Source organism: Mustela putorius, unplaced genomic scaffold, assembly GCF_011764305.1.
Source record: "Mustela putorius furo isolate JIRA1106 unplaced genomic scaffold, ASM1176430v1.1 tig00000551_pilon_pilon_pilon, whole genome shotgun sequence".
NCBI lineage: Eukaryota > Metazoa > Chordata > Mammalia > Carnivora > Mustelidae > Mustela > Mustela putorius.
Genome location: NW_025421412.1, coordinates 336596 through 352157, shown reverse-complemented (window position 1 = coordinate 352157; position 15562 = coordinate 336596). Strand labels below are relative to the sequence as shown.

The following is a 15562-nucleotide window of genomic DNA, read 5'->3' as shown; positions in this document are numbered from 1 at the left end:
GGCCCCCGGCTTCCTGCCGAGGTCAGTCACTGCCAGGCACGCTCTGCTGGTGCGTCACTCGGAGCCTGACCTGAGGGGCTTGGGCCGCATGAGTTGATGGCATGTGGCTGAATGCACGGCAGCCCGTCAGTGCTCGCTCTCCTAAAGCTGGGGGTGAGGGTTCCTGGTCATGGCGGCCAACCGTGTTCAACAGACGCAGCTTGGCCAAGGTGCCCCCCTTCTTGTGGATAAAGGAGTTCACAGCCCCCTCGCCCCCCCCAGCAAGGGTGCCACCAGGAGGGTGGGTGGCCCATCCACGGGGCAGATGCGCACTTACCGTGTGGTGAGGCGTGAGCTGGAAGAGGTTGGGGGACAGGATGGCGGGTGCGAAGAACCTCAGGAAGATGAAGCTGCTCACAGCCGTGTACCTCACGTCCAGGTCGTCTGCGGCCAGGACAGGACGTCCGGTGAGGGCGTGGAGTCCCGGGCCTGGCCCGAGCCAGCGCACCTGCTGGCTTGTTCTCCCCTTGGGCACCACGGATAGCTCAGCGCCTCCCGGGGACAGGGCTCTGACAGGCAGGCCCTGGCTCGCCGACCCCGAGCGACCCCGAGAGTTTGAGGGCCGGCGTGCCCCGAGCTTGAAGCCCATGAGTTTGAAGGCAGCAGGGCCTGTCCGCAGAGCCGGATGTGAGGCCCAGCCTCCATGGTGAGACAAGCTGAGAGGCGTCCCCACCGGCGGGCAGGAGGGGGCCCCCGGCAGGGTCCAGGGACTGCTCAGGGGACTCTGCAGTTCCTGGAGGCAGCAGGACACATCTGGGCTGACCCACGGACTCCTCAGGAAAGGGTGCGGCAGGGCCATGGTTGGGGCCTGCTGGATGGCATGGGGACCCAGACACCGCACTGCCCCCTCCTCAGGCTGGACCCCAGGCTTCAGTCAACCTAACACCTGCCGCCCAAGGCCACCTTTGTTCCACCCGTGGGCACGTCTGCACAAGATGAATCCCCAACCAACGGGCACGACTGAAAAGGCGATTCATCCCCGGGACCCCTCCTGTCCCACGCCCACAAAGGGGTCATCCTGTCTCTCTTGAAGATGCAGAAGACAGACATGCACAACGTGGGGTGCTGAGTGCTGCCTTGACCTTCCAGCCAGAACTGCGAAGAGCCAGGAGGGCAGCTTCTCCGACTGGACGGGCCCAAATGCACAGAAGTTACCGCTGCGTCCTAAACTAACCACTGTGACAACATCTGGCCAGCCGGCCTTCCCACCTGAGCACCATGGCAGGCAGGACCTGGAGCCCGGCTGGGCGGCAGAGGAATGCTGTGTGTGCACGGGCACCGACCCCGCGGCCACAGCTGGAACCACGTCTACATGACTCCGCGATGTCCTTTCTTGGCTTTGAGGAGCCTGGCGGCGGGGAAAGGGACCTCCCCATAAGGAGCTGTGGATGTTTTCCACACCAAAGACTCACCCTGGAAGCGCTTGGCAGCCGCCTCTCGAAGAGAGAAGAAAATGTCACACATGACAGTGGGGCAGCTCACCCCCGACTTGGTGATGACGCTGAAGATACGGTCCACGTACTGCCGCAGGTTCTCCTGCAACGGGGTGCAGCCCGGTCACCCCGAGGGCCCTGTGGCCCAGGCCGCTCTGCTGGCCCCCACGGCAGTCGAGCACACCAGGGAGGGAGCAGCCGTGGAGAGCCGTGGCGGCCACAGACACACGTCCCCTCAGCAGGCGCACGGGGCCATAGCGGTCAGCCGTCAGCGGGGCGAGCACCGGGCGAGCCCCTGCCGCTCTGCGGGGGGCCAGCCTCGCAGTTCCCTCCCCAACGCTCATCTCACTAACTGGACAGGCACGAAATCCCCCGGAACGCACCTTCCCGACAGAGAGCCCCGTCTCTTTCCCTCACAGGCATGAAAAAGACTTACCCTGAGGAAACCCTATGCAAGATGACAGCTCCCTGTCCCATCAGAGAGTCTGGCTGTCCTAAAGATAGACCCTCTTCAGGAGAACACAGGGGGACATGGCCAGGGTTTGGGACCCACGTCTGCTGCCGCAGGAAGACGGACCAGGCTGAGAAGAAGCCGGGCCACGGGCCAGCCCGGAGGGGAGGCTCCGGCCACCCCAGGAGAAGGGACGACACAGGAGTCAGCAGCCAAAGGGCCGTTCACCCTGCTGCAGGCCCCGGAGGACACGCCGAGCGCGTCCCAGTAGGGTCCCCACCCCAAAGCCTAGGGAGACACGGAGCCCCCAGGGTGGCCACGTGCCCACCCCTGCGTCCAGGCAGCCAGCTCTGAAGAGTGCTGAGCAGACAAGAACATCTCACCATGTTGTTCTCCAGGTTCTCCCCATCCTTCAGCTTCACAGGGTCAATCTCACAGGGTCTGTGGCCCTGGCATATCTGAAAAGTGCATTTATAAGGACTGAGTGACCATTGGTCCAGGATCCCAGGTGGGTGGAGGCCTCCAGCTCAGCAGCGACCTCCGGAGCCACAGCCAGGCCCTCGGCAGCAGGGGGAGGAGGGCCTTCAGTGCGGCCACGGGTGCGCCACGACCTGCGAGGAATTCCGGACCTTCTCGAAGACTGCTCCCTATCAGTGCCCGCGACCAGGTTTCATCAGGGTTAAAAAGGTGGTTCCTCCCAAGTGCTGGCAGGTCTGTGCCCACGGACCAAACCAGCACGTGAGTCTAAACTTCCTCACGTTCCTGCACTTGACAAAGCTGTTCTGGGGTAATTGCTACCCCTCAGGGACCCACAGAGGTTGGGCAAGGTGCTCGGGGCCACGGGGGGAGGAAGCATGTGGAGCCCCGGCTGCGCCTGCCCCTGCGTGAGCGGTACCAGGAGGCCATGCACAGCTGAGGGGACCCTAGAGAGAACGCTGCACGCGGGTTCAGGGGACCCACAGCTGAAAGAAAGGGGTGTTCTCCGAAAAACCAGTGTTTCTCTGCATGTCTTTCTGTCTTGAGTAGAATGAAGAATTTTCTGAAGTAAACGTTTTTTTAATTTGAGACAATGAGAAAGATCCTGGAGCACACAGGGCAGGTCGCTGCGGTGAGGCTGGAGGGGAGGTGGCAGGAGTCCCTCAGTCAGGGCTGCCATTCTGCTCGGCTGCCTGCCATGGGGGGAGGGGGTCACGGCTGCCTGCCGTCTGCGCACAGCGTCGTGGGGGGCGTCACGGCTGCCTGTCGTCCACGCGCAGTGTCATGGGGGCAGGGGGTCTCAGTTGCCTGCCGTCCGTGTGCCACGTCTCGGGGGCAGGGGTCAGAGCTGCCTGCCGTCCGTGCGCAGTGTCCTGGGGAGCGAGCGTCCCTTACGCCCCTCCCCAGCAGCACTGGGCCTGCCGGAGACCCTGACGTGCCCCGTCCTTGGGGGCCACGGGGTGGGACCCCCACTCACCTCCTCTATGGCGGGCTTCAGGGTCACGTGCAGGTAGTGCATCCCGGCCAGCTTCATCGTCTCATCAATGCACTTGGAGGTCAGCGAGTTTCCTCGGAAAATGGTGTTGGGGTCCCTGTAAAACAGCGTTGGAGGGAGTCTGTCCTGGAGAGCAAGGGGATGACGGACACCGAGCGTGTCCTTGGCCCACGCCCAGCGGATGCAGAGACAGACCCTGCTTGGCCTGCTTCCAGATGTTCTGGGAGGAAAATGAGACCCAGCCAGATGTTTCGTGTCGGGGCACCCTGAGCCCCCCAGGTGGGCATGTGTGACACACCTACTGTACACGGCCGACCGGTCAGCACAACCTCCCCACACCCACAGCCCCACCCCTTTGTGAGGCCCGTTTCACACCAAGCCTCTAAGGACCAGACCCAAGGTCAGCCTAATAGGACGTGCTTCACACCATCTCGGCACTCGGGTGCAATCTGGGTCCTTCTGAACCCAGAGCTCCAGGGACAGACTCTTCTTGGCAGACCCATCCCCGCAGAGTGGGCACAGGTCCTGGGGCAGCGGTGACCCAGTCTTCTGCTGTGGGCCTAGTACTGAAGCTGCCACCCTCTGGTCACCCCCGAGGCGACCCGCGCCCTGGCCCACCGCCTTCCTGCACTCACACCTTGGGATTTCCCAGAAAAGGTGCATTTTTAAGAAACAGCGTGTTTCGGATAGAAAACCTGAGCCGGTACGGGCCCCTTCTGCTGTCCCAACTCTGCACTCTCTTCGGCGCTGAGGGTACCAGCCCAGACCGGCCCTCACCACATGGTGGTCACTGACTCAGGCTGCAGCCCTCAGGGAGGGGAGGTCATGGAGCCTGAGGCTCACTCACTGGGTCCTCTGGACCTCGGCGCTGGCAATGGCGCTGATGAACGGCACCACACGGCCGTAGTGCAGGAAGAACCTCACGAGGGGGACGGCCGCCTCCTGCTTCTCCCTGCAGACCTCGCCCAGGACGTGCGCGGCGGACGCAGACACCGGCTGTGGGACAGGAGAGACCGTGGGACCCCATCGCAAGCCCCCCAGCCCTGGGGGCTGGCTGCCGACCCCCACTCCCCACCGGGCACAGTCAGTGAGTAGGTGGTTCAGGGTCCCCACACCGGGGTCCAGACCCCAACCCTGTCCTGTATTGCCTCTCCCATCAAGCTAAGAAAGAACCACGTCTTCTCTAGTGCCCACGTCCAACCCTCTGATTTGTACACATGCTCCGGGTCCACTCCTGGGGGTTCTTCCACCTGATTCCACCTCTAGAACTGAGGCCGGTGACCTCAGGACCTCATACAAATCCGAAACCATGAACCTTGCTGGGTCCCCGCAGGGCTCTAACTGCAGGTGGGGTGTGGGGCTCACGCCTCCGTCCCTCCGGCAAAGGGAGATGCAGGTATTTCTGGACACAGAGCAGACTTGGGGGACAGTAAGCAGGGAGAGTCACCCACCAGGAGCTGGCTGCCCAGATATGCAGGGCCAGAGGTGGGCTCCGTGCCTTGTGGGGGTGGTGGTGGGCGGGGGGCAGCTGGGAGGGGCTACGGGGTGGAGCCGAACAAGGGTGAGGGAGCCGAGGGCTGAAGCTGGGGTCTGAGCCGGGGTGGGGCGCGGGGCCAGACCGAGGCAGGGCACTCAGAGGTCAGGGGCAGGGTTGGGGTAGGGGGCTGGAGCCAGATGGGACTGGGGCACCAGGGTCCGGAGCTGGGGTCCGGAGTTGGGAGGTGGGCGGGGGGCCGGAGGAGAGGGGCTGGGGTCAGCAGCCGGCCGTGGAGGGCCATGGGGGTCCGCAGGGCCGCAGGGTCTGGCTCACGGGGGGGCCGCAGGCGGCCCAAGACACAGCAGGGGCCCGCACACTCACGCACCTCCACGTCTGCAGACCTCAGCAGCAGGTCCCGCAGCGGGCGGTAGTAGTTGGATGAGAAGACATGGTCCTCAGTGTACACCACGTTCAGCCGCAGGGACCCCAAGTCCCCCGGCTTCAGGCTCTTGCTGCCGTTGTCTCGGGGCTGAAGGAAGTACCTGGACGTGGGACCCAGGGAAGGGCGGCATGAGGCAGCGGCACCCTCCAGGGGCCGGTTCCCTCCAGGATGCACTGGTCGCCCGCCACGGGCTGTGTCGGGGTCTGAGGCAGGAGGGGCCCCAGGAACTTCTGCTGGACACCTCTCTGCCCCCTGCGCTGGCCACTCCCTTGTTGGGCCCCCGGCAGGGTGTTTCTTGTGGGAGCCCCCACCCCACAGGGTCCGGGTGTGGGGGCATGCTCGGTCATCCCCACGGCACCCCCACAACACGCAGGGTCCAGGCGCCAGAGCCCTTCTCGGCGAGAGACCCCCTGCGGGGTGCATGTCGTGGGGCGCCCCCACCTTGTCTTCCCTCTGGGGGCTGATTACACAGGAAGGACGGAAGGGGTAGGAGTTCGAGAAGGGGGAAATGAGAAAGGAGCTAAGGGAACTCCGTCTGTGGAGACGGGCCCCGGACAACGAAGGACAGCTAGAGCACAGCTGACGTGACTCCAGCAAACGAGCGTCAGAGCTCCCGGTAGCAGAGGGGATGCTGACGGCGCTGGGAAGCAGGCCGGCCACCGGAGCACGGGGTCCCATCCTCGGGGTTTCTCACTGGACACCCCTGTCTTCGGTCCCACCCTGCGAGGCCGTGCGGGAACCCTGTCTGCTCTGAGCTGATGGGCCACGCAGCCTGCCACGGGATGTGGGCACCCTGCATCGGGCAGGGGCACCTGGCCACCTGAGGTCCTGGGTGGACATCCACTGGGCTGCCACGTAACTGTCCCTTCTTGGTGACAGGACTAGGAGTGATCCCAGCAGGAACAGAACCCGCTGTCCTCACGGAATCGAAGACAAAATTCCCGTGTCCCGGTGACTGTAAACTGCTTGAGGAACAACACACAGAAGCCCGCCCACGTGGTGGGTCTGGTCTGCGGCATATGGCCTGTGACCACGCCATGTCCCCATCGTGGGTGTCTGCGGTCACAGTGGTGACAGTCGCTGCTGATTTACGGAATGATCGGGAAATAAAACAAAGGCGCTGGGTGACTGGGAGGCAGAGCACAGGGAGGTTTGCCTGGAACACCTTTGCCTGGTTCCTCAGCAGGTGACTCCTGGAGGACGGGCCATGGGGAAGGCCTGGTGCGGCGGGCCCTCGGGAGCACGCGGCCTGCCCTCCCTGCCCGGGCCTGTCCTCAAAGCTGCAAGGCTCTCATGGCCCTACATCTGTGTCTGTCGAGGGCCTCGGCCACCATTCTTGTGACATTCCCTCCGCCCCCGCCTGCCAAAATGGCAGCCGTGCGCTGCCAATTTCTCACCGGCAACCCTGTCACCTCACCAGAGTGAGTACGGACCATGTGCCAAGCCACGGCGTCTGGCCAGTGGGAGCCGACCTGCGCCCCCACACTCTGCCTGCTCACGGCAGCTCCGTCTGTCCACCCACCGGGACGGCGTGGGCCATGCACAGACGCTTACCAGGCCTCGTAGCAGCTGGACTGGCGGAGCACATTCAGTGGAACCCTCAGCTCTCCCAGAAACTCATCTCCAAACTTCAAGTTGCTGGCATTCCAGAGGTCAACTCTGAAACACAGCCAACGGTACACAGATCTCCGTATGGGGTGACCTCGGGAGGGCAGGGGACAGCAGCGCTCCTCAGCATCCCCAGGGGCGTCTGGGGCAGATCAGAGCCCCTGGTCCCACGGCCCCGTCTCTGTGAGGAGCGACACTGACTGGGGATGTCTGAAATGTGAGGTCAGCACAGGATGTGCCTGGCACGGGCACGGGGGTCTCCCTGGGCCTTGGGGGCAGGGAGAGGAGCTGGGGGCCTGGTGTCGGGGTGAGGGCCTTCTGTCTTCTCAGCAGCGTGGGGAGACGGTACCCCGGGCGGCATCTGATGTGGGGCCACGGCAACTGTGCGTGTGTGAGGACGGGAGCACGGAGGGAGGAACGGCGTCCCCGGTGCGAGGCAGTAAACGTCCGCGCACCCCATGGTAAACACCTGCACCCGATTACTCCAGGAGCGGACAGTCCAAGACCAGTCCCCTCTCACCACCCTCGGCAGTCCCAGGGAAAGTTCTAGAAGGCCGCGTCAGCCCTCTGTGGTCCCCGAGGTCCAGGCGGGAGCCACAGGTGTCTGGAAGGTACAGGGTTTGCTAGAGGAGCATGCATGTGTCAGGGACATGGGGAGGAACGTCAAGCGACCCCGTAGCAGAGCTGCCGGGCTGTGTTTTCTTCCTTTCGATAAGGGCAATATTTAAGAACATTTTTGGTTCGTCTGCTTAAAATGCAACAGCTACGACTCCGCTCTCAAATTTAAAGCCCAATCTTGTACGAACACTTCTGTTTCTGAACAAGAGAGAGACTTGTGTGTCCAAGGGTGGCTGGGGCATGGCCAACCTCTAGAATGGCCTCTGACCGCCACCGGCACTTTCAGACACGCAGCCGGGGCCCCCTGGCCGCGGGCTCTCTGTAACGGAAGACTTAAAGCGGAAACACCTCTGACCTGTGTGTGGAGACGGGCCTCCCTCAGTGCTCGAAGCCACGAGAGGAACAAAGAGTGAGCCCGAGGGTCCCACAGTGGGTCGGGGGAAGGGCCTCCGGGTACGCGCCTCCTGCCTGAGCCCATCTTCCCAGTGGGAAGCCTGGGAGCCTCACCGGCCTCAGGAAGCCTGGAGCCCACAGGAAACCAGACTACAAACCAGCTCAGATCTGCAGGGTCCCTCAGGGTCGGCCCCGGCCCAGAGCGACGGGAAAAGATGCCCGGCTAGGGTCTCTGAGGCTCCGGGTGCTGGGCATGAGGTGAGACCCCAAGGCTCCCAGGACGGACGGAGCCGGACCTGCGGTGGGCTCTGCTGCAGACCACACACACCCAGGCCTGCAGCACGAGGACCCCCGGGGCAGCAGGGCCAGGTGCGGGGGGGCAGCATGAGGCCGTCGGCCTCCCCTCGTGGAAGGTCCCTTGCCTGAGTCAATGTCCTCTCAGCCATCCCACGAGCCCCTGGCAAGTTCCTGGCTCTTCCTTCAAACCAACTCCCCATGTCCTAGTATTGAAATTACCAGAAAACGGAGAATTCCTTTCTTTGCATTCCCTTCCTTTTAGAAGCACAGAAAACCAACAGACGAGGCGGGTTCAGACTGGAGCCGCCAGGCCAGAGCCCAGAAACCCTGCTTCTCGCTCACCGGATCTCAAGTTTGTCCACGTCCTCCTCCTCGAAGTCAAAGTGGGACTTCCGGCTGTAGCTGCAGGGCCTGGTCACCTGGAGGGGCGGACGGGAGGAAGCCCGTGTGTGCCATGCCCTTGCCCGCAGAGTACCCTGTGTCCTGGCCGCCCCCAGGCCTGGGGAAAGGCTGTGGGTCCCCCACCCAGAGCAGAGGTGGGGTCTCAGCCTGCAGGCATGGCTGGAGCCTCTTCTCCAGAGGGCTGCCCCTTCACCCCCCTATCACCACAGACTTCCCCATGCAGGCACCCGGCTGGCTCCCTCCCTCCTCAGCCCCACCCTCCCCCGTGTCCTGAAGTCGCTCCTCCCCCACCTCCCCATCTCAGCACCTCCGCCCTTATGGCTCAGTGGCCGCCCGGGATGCTGACACTGCGCAAGCAGGGGACCCGTTCAGCCGCCAACCAGCTCAGGCCTTGTCCACTGCCAGCTGAGGCTTCTGAAAGCCCCACGGAGCCCCCACTAGTTCCCCTCACTCAGCACGCAGCCTGCTCCCCTGCCCAGGTCACCACCGGCCTCTTCCTTGCTCAGGCTCATGTTGGGAAGCCTGAAGGTGACTCTGAAATGCCACCTCCTCCAGGAAGCCCCCCAGAGCCTCCACTGTCGACACAGCTCACGGTCTGGCTCCTAGTGAGGCGGTCACAGGGCTTCTGCATGGGTACCTAACGCATCTAGTGAGGGAACGGAGACGGCTTCTGTAGAACCTCAAATAACTTCGTGCAGATACTGAAGAGTTTTTAAGGAAGCCTAGGCATTACCCTGGAAGAAAATGGTTTGAACACTACTTCCTTTTGAAACCCCTATAGGAAGCTGTCTACGACCCCAAACCCAACCACTGGGACTCAGGCTAAGTCAGAACTGTGGGGTTGTTGGCAAGAGAAGAAGAAAGCGGGTGCAGAGAATCCAAAGGGGGATTTAGGTGTTAAGCAGGGCTCAGACCTTTGAGTCTCAGACCATAAACTCCAGAGAGAAGCACATTCCAAGGTCCTGTGGCCTGAGGCTGTGAGGGAGGCAGGTGTCAGGTAGGCCCTAGCCACAGCACCGAGGGCCCAGGTCTGGATCGTTCCTGGGACCCGGCAGGATGCAGGTCTGTGCTCAGCGGCATGTGGGGCTGGCGAGATTTATCTAGCAAGTGGAGACCTGCGCTTTTGCAGAGTGAAATAGAAGAATATGACACAGAAAGTGGGTGTCTCTGTCCAGGAGGCCCACATGGCAGCGAAAAGTCTGGGCCTTACTGTGCGCAACGCAAGCTTGGGAGGAGCTGACCTCAGCCGTTCCAGGCTGCGGGGATGAGGCAGGCCGGTGTGGCTCTAGTACAGAATTCAGACCAACAGCTGTCCTCACTCTCCGTCCCAGACCCCCTCACTGCTGCTGGAGCCCCGCCGTGGCCCCTCCGGAGATAAGGCTGACCGCATCAGCTTCCTGACCAACCCTGCATCTTTTAACCACTTTCTGCACCAGGCAATGGAATAAGCATGTCCTTCTGGGACAGAGAATGGTGCTGTGCCCTTGGCACTCCGACTCCACGCCCCCCTCACTGTGGCCCAAGAAGCCGGACTGCAGCCTCCAGTGTTCTAGAAACCTGTGAGCTTCTGGATCCATCAGAACATGTCGAGCTTCTCTGCATGTGAGCTCCTCGGTTCTGAGCCAACTCCCCCACTTCCAAAACTCCCCCTTCTCACCCCAACCTCACCCAACATTTAGAGACACGCTTCCTTGCAGCCTCACAGTGCCCCCTCCCAGACTGCACCCAAGGGTCGTCGTTCTGGGAAGACTCTTTCCAGGCAGGACTAGAGGCTATTTGCTTTTGGCTCCCCAGGGCCACTGACCTAACAGTCACTTCACCACAGGCACAACCTGCCCTGTGCACGCTTCCCTGCTTGGGGAAAACTCGGGAAGATAGGGGTAGAGGCTCATGCACCTCAGCCCCCAGGACCCAGTCCACAGAGACCCTCGAGAAACCCTCGCGGGAGAAACCACATCGCCCCGAATACGCTGGCTCTGGGCCAGGGTCACACTAAAGCCGCCGCGTGGGCGACTGTCCTGCTGACGGCCTTCGCCGCCCAGGCCTCCCGTCTCACGAGCGTCAGCGGTTCCCAGTCCCGAGAGGACGCCAGCGGATCTCTGTGTTCAAACGCATTTGCTCTTCTGCTTCAAAACCTTTCACTATTTCTGGGGAGACAAGCCTCCCTCCATTGCTCAGGAAAGACCGGGTGAAGCAAGCAAAAACCAAACACCCCAAACAGTGAAAAACACACCGATCGTGACAACTTGGGACGTACAACTCGTCAGGACTCAACTCAAAACCAAGGAAGCAACAAATGGCCTTTCTCCCCAGGGGCCAGAGGGGAGTTCCTGGGAGCCGGGCTGACGCCGCAGGCTGGGAGGGAGGCATCGTGCCAGGGTCATTCCAGAACTTGCAGGAGGAAGCCGGGGCCCAGGGCCAGAAACATGCCTTCCCCAAGGGTCTCCATGTGACATTCACGGAGCTCAAATACCAACCTCAAAATAAAACACCTCATCAAACTGGGGGTTGTTGGTCTTCTTTTTCACTTTCGTCTTCTTTGCTTCTGATCTGTAACCAAGGAGGAGGGGTTAAGGTTAAAACGAACGCTGTGGACACCGAGTCTTCGCACCTTCAGACTGAATGATCAAATGCACCAGTAACCTCCTCCTGCTACTTATCAATATTTCTGTTTGCCTCCAACCCACCCAGTATGCAAATCAGGAAGCTTTACTGAGCCAAAGGCACCCAGCGTGGAGAAGAGAGGGGCTGTTTCCAGAAAGCAATCTCAGGGCCACAGAGGAGACCAGAGTAAGTCAGAAGACACGTCCCAGCGCACAGCCTCTCCTGCATTTCTCTGGAAGCCCCAGCATCATCACGGCGGGTGACTTACCCACCAGCCCCATGCGCAGGTGCACGCAGAGTACTTGCCTGCAGGGTCCAGCCAGTGTCACAGTCGCATAAGGATCACACTGCCCGTTCACGATGGGGAGGCCTTGGCACTCGAGGATGCTGAGGAGAGAGACAGGGGCATCAGGAGCGGGGTGGGAGGGGCCCACAGGCAGCTAACCCAGGCAGCTCTGAGGCCGTGGCAGGTGGCTGTCCACAGCCGGGACCATGAGCCCAGGGTGGCTTCGGTCACCCATGGCCCAGACGCTCCCAATAAACATGGACGGGTGCACCGATTTGCAACTGGAAGACACGTGGGGGCAGGAGAGTGTGAGCGCTGCCCTCAGGACACGGCTGTCTTATCTGAGGGGCACAGGCTGCTGGGGCCTCCCGGGGGCGAGGCCACTGCCTTCACGTCCTGAGAGTTCAGCTCCCCTGCGAGCTGATGGACCAGGCGCTGTGGCGAGGCCATGTTACAGGTGGGAAACGGGGGCCCCAACAACGTAGGGGCCTGCAGATCCAGCCGTGCCATGCACGCCACGTGCATGCCGTGCCACGCATGCCGCTCCGCAGACACCATGGGCTCCGTGCCACGCACGCCACTCAGCAGAAGACTCCCCGATCCCTCCCACAGGTCCTGGCACCACTGTCCTGCTCCCCAGTTTGCTTCAATTTCGGGAGCCCAGCTGTTCATGCGAGCTCCAGGACCACCACTTCCCCTCATCCTGACACCCTGCCATCGGCTGTGCTTCTCCCGACCCTCCCTGCTCCAGGCCGTGGGTCCCATCGTCCCGTTCCTGGCACGCCGACTGGAGCACCGGCGGGACGTTAGGAATTTCAGGCTGCTGGTGTCCAGATGCTGTTGCTTTCCAAAGGACAGAGCTGACTGGAGGCTGAGGGTCTCTGGGTGCAGATTGATCACGGCAATTCTTGCCTGAAGCTCTATCAGGGGAGGTGCCGGCCGCCTCTGTCCAGGGACTTTGTCCCACCACATAGGTGTGCCCTCTGAGTCCGCACAGAGCCCCCCGTGGGAACAAGGATCTCCACCGGGTTGGCAGGGGTCAAATGCCTCCCAAGCCCCACATGACCCCTTCAGCTCCGCCTGAGCCCAGGGCGTTACCCTCTCTATTCACACGGCTTGCGGGAGTGCTGGCAAGTCCCTTCCTCTCCAGAACCCACCAGCAGCGGCCTCAGACTCCCAACAGCAATCTCTGTCTCCCTCCCACCTCCAGCCCCACTTGGGAGGCCTCCTGCCCCCACACACCTGCAGGACAAAATCAGGACCACTGAGGCTCCTGGGTCCGCTTCCCTGACTTGGGGTCACAGAGCGAAAAGCCGACTGCCCAACATCCAAACTGTTCCACTCGTCTGCATCCGGCTCCTTAGCTGTCTGTGGTGGGAGGGGTCCGGGTCCAGCACTGCACCATGGCAGGACAGCTGTCCTCCCAAAGAGGAACGTCCGTTTGGCTTCACAGACGTGCGGTCACTTTCCCTCGAAGAGCTGAGCTTCAGCTTCTCCTGGGCATCGGGAAGTCAGGAAACAACCAGGTTTTCACATTCCTTCATAAGCCAAGCGATCCCGTGTCCCTCTTGGGAAGGAGTTCGCTTCTAGCATTTTACCAGAATATTTCTTTCTGGTCGCAGGGTTGTTTTCTTCATTTCTCCTTCATGGTGCTTACAGCCCTTCAAGCTGCGTCCACGCCAGTCCTGCGATGTGAGCCTTACCTGATTTTTCCCATCTTTACTCCTGCTCTACTTTGCAAAGTATTTCTGGGTTTCTTTCCTAGATCACCGACTTGGTCTTCGGTTACCTTCTGCCCTTCATTAACTCATCCTTAAAGAAATATTTCTTCATGCATTAAATCTTCGGGAAAGAAGGATTTGTTGCAATCTTATCCGTGGCAAGCACGTTTCCAGGAACAGGTGCCGTGGGGCAGCTCGTGCGTCCTCGGCTGCGGCTGCAGACTGCAGGGCAAGACAGGTCGGGGAGAAGAGGGCCGACAGGGCAGCAGCTGGGAGAAGCGCGCACACGGCTTGCTCAGGGGACGTGTGGGGAGGCTCCCGTGCTGACCCGCAGCTGAAGGCAAACGCGTCTTCTACATTTACTTGTTCATCAGGAAGGTTTGGATGGTAAGTGTGCCCACCTTTCAGATCCTCAGAGATCATGGGTTTCCACGGCCAGAAACTCGATGCTAAGCACCAAACTGAAAGCAAGTTTCCCCACATCTGATGTCCTAGACAAGCAGCTGCCTCCAGCACCCAGATGTCCCCATCTCTCCTTCCTCTGAAGACTGACACGAGAAACACTCTGTTCTCTGACTCAAAGCAAAGACTGGGTACTGACTGCACCTGCACGAAGACATCTGGGAGGAAGAAAGGACCCTCCCGCCCGGCAGGTCCAGCACGCAAACCAGAGAACATGCGCCAGACTCCCTCCCGCTCGGCCCTGGGCAGCTCCAGGTGGGCCACAGCCCAGCACACGGCTGGTGGGCGCTCCCGGGGGCTGCCCGGGGCACACAAAGCCAAGCCCCCCTGTACTTCACACAAAACACATCTCTCCAGGCTTACTGTCTTCGGAACAACTTCTAGTGACCCTTGGGGATGTTCTAGATAAATAGCAGAGAGAAGTAAAGTATTTACTCTGCTGGGCATTCCTATCTCCAGGAAAGGACACTGTGACATACAGAGTGACCCAGTCAACTAATCTGGAACCCAAGGCACCACGAACACAAGATTTCGTACACATTCTGACATCTCCAGGACTTTGTATTCGAACTGACCCGTAAACCGTGGTCACACCTCCCCACTGGAGTAATGGTCTGCAGCTCCGGAATCTTGTTCCATCCCCTCCCCCGCAACCCCCACTGTGGCTACGGGCTGGTGCTTCCGCTTCCCACCCCCATGAGCAGGACACAGCCTGCCTGCGGGACCACCAGCTGCAGAGGACCCGGCCGTGCGGTGACAAAGCTCACCACGGCCAGCAGTCACCAGCCGGCCAGCTGCTCCGCCTCCACTCATGATTGGTCCAACCTCAGACAGAGCCAGGGTCGGTAGCCTGTTGTAATTCCCTAATAATAGAAAAAAAGATCTTTACTGGATTTGAGATGGAAGTCCTGAAACAGGTAACCCTCATTGGATGCACCTCAAGGTGGAGGTACAGGTGGCCAGTGCCTGCTTCCCTGGCCGACTGCCCTGCAGCCTGGGTCTGGGTCCAGGGGACTCCCCAGCAGGTGCCTGCAGGACCCCCAGCACCACACCCCCGGTCCCCAGCAGCCTGGCCCCCGTCCCAGTCAGGGAGGCTCCCCAGCGGGTGCCTGTGGGGCCCTCAATAGGACTCCGGTGTGGTGAGAGATGGTGGAGCTTAGAGGTGGCCAAGTGCAGGAACCCTAACTTTCAGACGCAGCAGGTGGCCACAGGATACCCGAAAGAGACTGCCTGCAGCACCAGGAAAGGCGGCGAGCCCAGCAGAGCCCAGCACCGTGCTGGCCTGTGCTGGGTAGGCTGCTCTTAGCCGTCAGGCTCTTTCAACGCTCGGCTTGGGCGAATGAAATCTGGAGACGCTCACAAACATGTCTCCCCATGAAGGTGAAGGCCACAGGAGGCCGCACAGTCCTTGGCATGGAGCAAGGACTGAATGAACGATTAAAGGTTTATTCACCCTTGTTGGGGATGAAAGAAAAGCACGAGACAGTCCGGCCTGAGGTCTGGCTGGAAAGACGGGCCGCTCCCACCGGAGCAGGCACCTGTTGGAGGCGGGGACTGGTAGACGCCCTCCACACCGACAAGAACAGCAGGATGGTGGGTCCCGAACCACCTGAGGCTCGCGCAGGTGTCCCCGCAGCAGACGTGGACATACGAGTGAACAGACGGAAAAGTAGGCTTACAGTCAGAAAGGCCACCCGTGGAAGGATCGGAGAAGTTTCTGTGAGCCCATCGTGCAGACCCCTGCCCGCACAGCCACCAGAGCGCTCAGCCAACAGCACGGTCTTCCCCAGCTTTCACTCTCCACTGGCCGGGAAGGGAGAGATGCTGTCCGGCCCGCCTCGCAGCCGGGAAAGCCCAC

The 15562-nt window shown here is 61.3% G+C and overlaps 1 protein-coding gene across 5 annotated transcripts in view; it reads right to left on the bottom strand.

Moving 5' to 3' along the window:
* The window catches only part of RASA3 (RAS p21 protein activator 3), a 114557-nt gene that overhangs the window by 16143 nt on the left and 82852 nt on the right, over nt 1-15562 (bottom strand). For all 5 annotated transcript variants that reach the window (XM_045081238.1, XM_045081236.1, XM_045081237.1 and 2 more), the window contains 10 exons: nt 11542-11622; nt 11109-11181; nt 8572-8648; nt 6868-6972; nt 5257-5413; nt 4242-4390; nt 3377-3491; nt 2307-2381; nt 1452-1575; nt 317-423 (listed from right to left, as the gene is read on the bottom strand). In XM_045081238.1, the coding sequence (XP_044937173.1) occupies nt 317-423; nt 1452-1575; nt 2307-2381; nt 3377-3491; nt 4242-4390; nt 5257-5413; nt 6868-6972; nt 8572-8648; nt 11109-11181; nt 11542-11622 (1063 nt within the window). The remainder of the gene's footprint in view (nt 1-316; nt 424-1451; nt 1576-2306; nt 2382-3376; nt 3492-4241; nt 4391-5256; nt 5414-6867; nt 6973-8571; nt 8649-11108; nt 11182-11541; nt 11623-15562) is intronic.